General features: G+C 39.9%; 1 protein-coding gene across 1 annotated transcript in view; it reads left to right on the top strand.

The window, feature by feature from the left end:
• The window catches only part of lcp1 (lymphocyte cytosolic protein 1 (L-plastin)), a 49,759-nt gene that overhangs the window by 38,806 nt on the left and 3,453 nt on the right, over nucleotides 1-7,500 (top strand). The window contains exons 11-15 of the mRNA XM_028590372.1: nucleotides 229-424; nucleotides 1,570-1,648; nucleotides 2,663-2,777; nucleotides 4,710-4,843; nucleotides 6,856-6,976. Of these exons, the coding sequence (XP_028446173.1) occupies nucleotides 229-424; nucleotides 1,570-1,648; nucleotides 2,663-2,777; nucleotides 4,710-4,843; nucleotides 6,856-6,976 (645 nt within the window). The remainder of the gene's footprint in view (nucleotides 1-228; nucleotides 425-1,569; nucleotides 1,649-2,662; nucleotides 2,778-4,709; nucleotides 4,844-6,855; nucleotides 6,977-7,500) is intronic.

Here is a 7,500-nt window from a genome sequence, read left to right as displayed (position 1 = left end):
GGGGGAATGAGAGGGGGAGACACCAGAGCAGGGGGAATGAGAGGGGGGAGACACCAGAGCAGGGGGAATGAGAGGGGGAGACACCAGAGCAGGGGGAATGAGAGGGGGGAGACACCAGAGCAGGGGGAATGAGAGGGGGGAGACACCAGAGCAGGGGGAATGAGAGGGGGAAACACCAGAGCAGGGGGAATGAGAGTGTTACCAGTGCTGATGCCTGTCTCTCTGCAGGAGAAGGAGGACCTGAAGCGAGCCGAGTGCATGCTGGATCAGGCCGACCGGCTCGGAGCCCGACAGTTCGTCATGCCGACGGACGTCGTCCGCGGCAACCCCAAACTGAACCTGGCCTTCGTGGCCAATCTGTTCAACAAGTACCCGGCTCTGAAGAAACCCGAGAACCAGGAGTTCGACTGGAGCTCCATCGAAGGTAAACAAAGACTTAAAGGGATACAAAAAAGTTACACATACATACATACATACATACATACATACATACATATATATATATATATATATATATATATATATATATATATATATATATATATATATATATATATATATATATATATATATACATATATACACACGCTAAAAGTCCTGATTATTTACATGGAGTCTGGTGGAGATATGCTGGCTCTATACACGCTAAAAAGTCCTGATTATTTACATGGAGTCTGGTGAAGATATGCTGGCTCTATACACGCTAAAAGTCCTGATTATTTACATGGAGTCTGGTGAAGATATGCTGGCTCTATACACGCTAAAAGTCCTGATTATTTACATGGAGTCTGGTGAAGATATGCTGGCTCTATACACACTAAAAGTCCTGATTATTTACATGGAGTCTGGTGGAGATATGTTGGCTCTATACACGCTAAAAGTCCTGATTATTTACATGGAGTCTGGTGGAGATATGCTGGCTCTATACACGCTAAAAGTCCTGATTATTTACATGGAGTCTGGTGAAGATATGCTGGCTCTATACACGCTAAAAGTCCTGATTATTTACATGGAGTCTGGTGGAGATATGCTGACTCTATACACGCTAAAAGTCCTGATTATTTACATGGAGTCTGGTGAAGATATGCTGGCTCTATACACGCTAAAAGTCCTGATTATTTACATGTGGAGAAATATGCTGACTCTATACACGCTAAAAGTCCTGATTATTTACATGGAGTCTGGTGGAGATATGCTGGCTCTATACACACTAAAAGTCCTGATTATCCTGATTATTATACATGGAGTCTGGTGGAGATACTGTATGCTGGCTCTATACACGCTAAAAGTCCTGATTATTTACATGGAGTCTGGTGGAGTTTAGTTCTAGGGATCATTTCCATAATGTTGTCAGACACTTAGAATAATAATCTGAGTCTGTCACTGGAAAGATTTTTGGTTACAATATTCATTTGGACACCAATGCATGAGAAATTGGGGTCCAGGTTGAGAAATACAGAAATTAACCTTTTCTAATGAGGCCTTCCTTCACATGTTAGGCATTCAATCATTATTATTTAGCTTTGTTACAGCTCTTCTGTTGGTATTTGACTGATGTTTTTCATCCAGGGGAAACCAGGGAGGAGCGAACCTTCAGGAACTGGATGAACTCGCTGGGGGTCAACCCTCGGGTCAACCACCTCTACGCGTAAGAACATGCTCACGCTCTTCTTCTCTAAAACACTACAATACGTTCCTGCCAGTAAAGGTCCCATGACATGAAAAATTCATTTTATGAGGTTTTTCTTTAGCATTAATATGAGTTCCCCCAGCCTGCCTAAGGTCTATATAAAAGAGACTTCAGATACAGTATTAGGGGACCACTAAGGTCTATATAAAAGAGACTTCAGATACAGTATTAGGGGACCACTAAGGTCTATATAAAAGAGACTTCAGATACAGTATTAGGGGACCACTAAGGCCTATATAAAAGAGACTTCAGATACAGTATTAGGGGACCACTAAGGTCTATATAAAAGAGACTTCAGATACAGTATTAGGGGACCACTAAGGCCTATATAAAAGAGACTTCAGATACAGTATTAGGGGACCACTAAGGTCTATATAAAAGAGACTTCAGATACAGTATTAGGGGACCACTAAGGTCTATATAAAAGAGACTTCAGATACAGTATTAGGGGACCACTAAGGTCTATATAAAAGAGACTTCAGATACAGTATTAGGGGACCACTAAGGTCTATATAAAAGAGACTTCAGATACAGTATTAGGGACCACTAAGGTCTATATAAAAGAGACTTCAGATACAGTATTAGGGGACCACTAAGGTCTATATAAAAGAGACTTCAGATACAGTATTAGGGGACCACTAAGGTCTATATAAAAGAGACTTCAGATACAGTATTAGGGGACCACTAAGGTCTATATAAAAGAGACTTCAGATACAGTATTAGGGGACCACTAAGGTCTATATAAAAGAGACTTCAGATACAGTATTAGGGGACCACTAAGGTCTATATAAAAGCATCCAAAAAGCAGCAAAAAAGGAAGCAGGTGAAGTATGGAAGCAAATAAAAAACAACTGTGTGTGTGTGTGTGTGTGTGTGTGTGTGTGTGTGTGTGTGTGTGTGTGTGTGTGTGTGTGTGTGTGTGTGTGTGTGTGTGTGTGTGTGTGTGTGTGTGTGTGTGTGTGTGTGTTACAGAGACATTGATGATGCCCTGGTGATCTTCCAGTTGTACGATAAGATTAAGGTCCCTGTGGACTGGGACCGGGTCAACAAACCACCCTACCCCAAACTGGGCAGCAACATGAAGAAGGTACCGCAGCACAGCTCACGTCTGCTCAGGTCCAAAACGTAGTGTCACATCCTAACAGAGGTTATCTCAGGACACTTTACAGATAGAGGAGGTCTAGACCACACTCTGTAATTTACAGAGACCCAACAGTGCGACAGCGGTGTGGAAAAACTTCTTTTGACACACAGAAAGCTCCAAGAGAGCGTAGCTGAGTTTGAACCCTGTTAGTCAACACTACACTTAGCAGCAGGTAAAGTTACCCTACCGTTAGCTAGTCAACACTACACTTAGCAGCAGGTAACGTTAGCCTACTGTTAGCTAGTCAACACTACACTTAGCAGCAGATAAAGTTAGCCTACCGTTAGCTAGTCAACACTACACTTAGCAGCAGGTAACGTTAGCCTACCGTTAGCTAGTTAACACTACACTTAGCAGCAGGTAAAGTTACCCTACCGTTAGCTAGTCAACACTACACTTAGCAGCAGGTAACGTTAGCCTACTGTTAGCTAGTCAACACTACACTCAACAGCATGTAACGTTAGCCTACCGTTAGCTAGTTAACACTACACTTGGCAGCAGGTAACGTTAGCCTACCGTTAGCTAGTTAACACTACACTCAACAGCATGTAACGTTAGCCTACCGTTAGCTAGTCAACACTACACTTAGCAGCAGGTAACGTTACTCTACCGTTAGCTAGTCAACACTACACTTAGCAGCAGGTAACGTTACCCTACCGTTAGCTAGCAGTTGGATTAAACACAGTTAAAATGTTTACAGCTAAACGGTGTAAAGTGTGTCTGTATTTCACCGGAGATGTTTACAACACCAGACTGTAGCTGTCATAGTCATGATTTTATGTTGCTCGCCTCGCCAGCCTCGTGCTGCATTCACTGTAATTGTAAAATACCTTTTTCCCATCTAGTGGTTGTTTTCACCGTTTTGGGCTCTTTTTTTTTTTTTTTTTTTTTTTTTTTTTTTTTAGATCAACTTTTTATTGTTTTACATTTTTGAACATACAGAACAGACAAATACAATTGAACAAGCTGCTCCTTTTTAATTATATATATCTTTCGGTTAAGGCACCGTTTTAAAAGTATCGTATCATGTTGATAAGAGCATTAAAATGAGAAAAAAACAATGGGACAAAAAGAAATCAAGGGACATTTAAAATAGATAAAAATGTGCGATTAATTGCGAGTTAACTATGACATTAATGCGATTAATCGCAATTAAATATTTTAATCGTTTGACAGCACTAATATATATATATATATATATATATATATATATATATATATAAGGCCAAAAGTAATTTATTGACTATTAACATTGTAGATTCTCACTGAAGGCATCAAAACTATGAATGAACACATATGGAATTATGTACTTAACAAAAAAGTGTGAAATAACTGAAAACATGTCTTATATTTTAGATTCTTCAAAGTAGCCACCCTTTGCTTTTTTATTAATAAGGGAAATAATTCCACTAATGAACCCTGACAAAGCACACCTGTGAAGGTAAAACCATTTCAGGTGACTACCTCATGAAGCTCATTGAGAGAACACCAAGGGTTTGCAGAGTTATCAAAAAAAGCAAAGGGTGGCTACTTTGAAGAATCTAAAATATAAGACATGTTTTCAGTTATTTCACACTTTTTGTTAAGTACATAATTCCATATGTGTTCATTCATAGTTTTGATGCCTTCAGTGAGAATCTACAATGTAAATAGTCATGAAAATAAAAAGGAAACTCATTGAATGAGAAGGTGTGTCCAAACTTGTGGCCTGTACTGTGTGTGTATATATATATATATATATATATATATATATATATATATATATATATATATATATGGATATACGGATTTGGTCTGGATTTTAAATTCATGTTGAGAGCAGCAGGTTGGAGTGACCCCTCCAGTACTGAAGTGTGACTCCTGTGTGCGTTGCAGCTGGAGAACTGTAACTACGCAGTGAAGCTGGGGAAGGACGAGGCCAAGTTCTCTCTGGTGGGCATCGCCGGGCAGGACCTGAACGCCGGGAATCGAACCCTCACCCTGGCGCTGCTCTGGCAGCTCATGAGGAGGTAAACAGCTCTCCCTTTCAAACTCTTTTCACAAGACTTCACGTTCAGCTCAGCTCAGTTTGATTCACACGAGTTCAGAGACAAGTACAATCGGAAGACACATTTACCTCACACACACGTGGATATTCTCCGAGATTAAATTCATCAATAAAGAAAACAAAAATCGGAAGAATATTTATTTACTTATTTTTTGTCCAGAAACCACATTGCATCAGTTTGCAAAAAATAAAAAAATGTATTTTTACAATTTTTATCTCGCAATTTCTGATTTTTTTCTCTCGCTATATTACCCCTCTCCCCTATCTCTTGATTATTCATTAAGGCGAGACACGACAGGTTTAAAATAATAAATATCACCATGAAACGTCTACTCAGTTGATTAGTTACAAGTATAGAAAAAAAATTTTATTACAAGTTTTGGAAATTTGTATGTTTAATTATGCTAATTAGATAGCCTAGAAATCTAGACGCCCCCTGGTGGCAGCAAATGTAATCTGCAGCCAGGGTCGGTCTATCAACTCTCCGTTGGCTTGCGAGCTGGAAAAACCAAATTCTGGTCAGGCCAATCACATCGTGTATAGAGCCGGTGGGCGGGGCTTATGGCTGCTGCTGGTGAACAGAGAGTCTCTTGAAGACTTGGAGTTCAGCTTTTCTTTGAGAAAAGAACAAAGAATGGCACTGAAGTCATTCTTAAAAAAGGGAAGATGTGTTCGGCGTTTTTCCGATCGGATACGGCAAAAATGTAATCTATCAATTAGCTTTGCTACCTTTGTCATTGCTCTGATTGGTTGTAGCGTTATCCTATCCTATCCCGCCCCTCGGATTGAGCTCCGTCAACGGTGAGTTCCCAGACCCAACATCTGGATGTGGGGCTGGCTTGTCAGGCTCCAAATCATGCATTATTTCATTAAATATGCGTGATTTTGCATACAGTACAGGCCAAAAGTTTGGACACACCTTCTCATTCATTGTGTTTCTTTTATTTTCATGACTATTTACATTGTAGATTCTCACTGAAGGCATCAAAACTATGAATGAACACATATGGAATTATGAACTTAACAAAAAAGTGTGAAATAACTGAAAACATGTCTTATATTTTAGATTCTTCAAAGTAGCCACCCTTTGCTTTTTTATTAATAAGGGAAATAATTCCACTAATGAACCCTGACAAAGCACAACTGTGAAGGTAAAACCATTTCAGGTGACTACCTCATGAAGCTCATTGAGAGAACACCAAGGGTTTGCAGAGTTATCAAAAAAAGCAAAGGGTGGCTACTTTGAAGAATCTAAAATATAAGACATGTTTTCAGTTATTTCACACTTTTTTGTTAAGTACATAATTCCATATGTGTTCATTCATAGTTTTGATGCCTTCAGTGAGAATCTACAATGTAAATAGTCATGAAAATAAAAAGGAAACGCATTGAATGAGAAGGTGTGTCCTAACTTTTAGCCTGTACTGTATATTTTCAGTAATTCAGTTTTTTTCATTTATGACCTCATAAGGAGAAGATTCCTGATTGGTCCATCTGAGCTTTCATTTTCTCAAAAGGCAGAGCAGGATACCCAGGGCTCCATTTACACCTATCACCATTTCTAGCCACTGGGGGGCCATAGGCAGGCTGGGAGGGAACTCATATTAATGTTAAAAAACAACCTCATAAAGTGACATTTTCATGCTATGGGACCTTTAAAAAAGGCCTGTCCTTTAGAGTGTTCAGTATCAGAGAATCAGAAAGGGTTTTATTGCCAAGTACGTTTTTTAACACATACAAGGAATTTGTTTCGGTGTTGTTGGTGCACATCACACATTCTCTAAGTGGAATATTAAACAATATAAGTATAGGTACAAACAATATAAGTATATGTACACAGTATGTATTAAATAAAAAAATATGGATAGAAATAAAAATTTTAAAGAGCAAAGAGCTTACTATTTGCCTACTTGCATGTTCTATCACCTGGGCAGGTGAGGCTTTTATTTTGAAAGGTGCTGTCTGCTCCCTCAGGTACACGCTGAACATCCTGGAGGACCTGGGCGACGGGCAGAAGGTGACCGATGACACCATTGTGTCCTGGGTCAACGACACGCTCACACACGCCGAGAAACCCAAAATCTCCAGCTTCAAGGTAACGGGGACCCTCACACAGCACCGAAAGGTGGCGTTGTAGTGGAAGTCTGTTATGCAGCAGGGGTGACTTTTAGAAAGTTAGAAAGTGAAACAAATGAGACAGTTGAAGACTAAACCAAGTTAGGTTTTTTTGTATTTTATTATTATATATTTGCAAATACAGGAGGGACACAGTTTCACAAAAAGCACAGCATCAGCTCACTTATCCAACTCACCATCAATCTTCTGGTTGAGTTTTGTTGTTTCGGTTCGGACCACTCCTCGCCTTATCCTCGGTCAGCTTGATTTCGGCTGGATCCATGACTTGGATTTGAACATTTCATCTTCTCATCTTATTCCTCGTGGACTGGATCCTTGTGTCCCGGGTTTCGGCACCAATTTGTTAAGTACGAGGAAAGATTCCCATGAGAAGAGTTTTCTTGATGCATGAAATCATCGATGGTTCCTTTATCCTGGGGGAATCCCATTAGGCCACGCCCACTTCAACAGGGTACGTCCATATATGGAGACATGCGTCACAGC

This window comes from Perca flavescens, chromosome 11 (assembly GCF_004354835.1).
Source record: "Perca flavescens isolate YP-PL-M2 chromosome 11, PFLA_1.0, whole genome shotgun sequence".
NCBI classification, from domain to species: domain Eukaryota; kingdom Metazoa; phylum Chordata; class Actinopteri; order Perciformes; family Percidae; genus Perca; species Perca flavescens.
The sequence above is the reverse complement of the archived record's forward strand: the minus strand, read 5'-3'. Positions and strand labels throughout refer to the sequence as shown.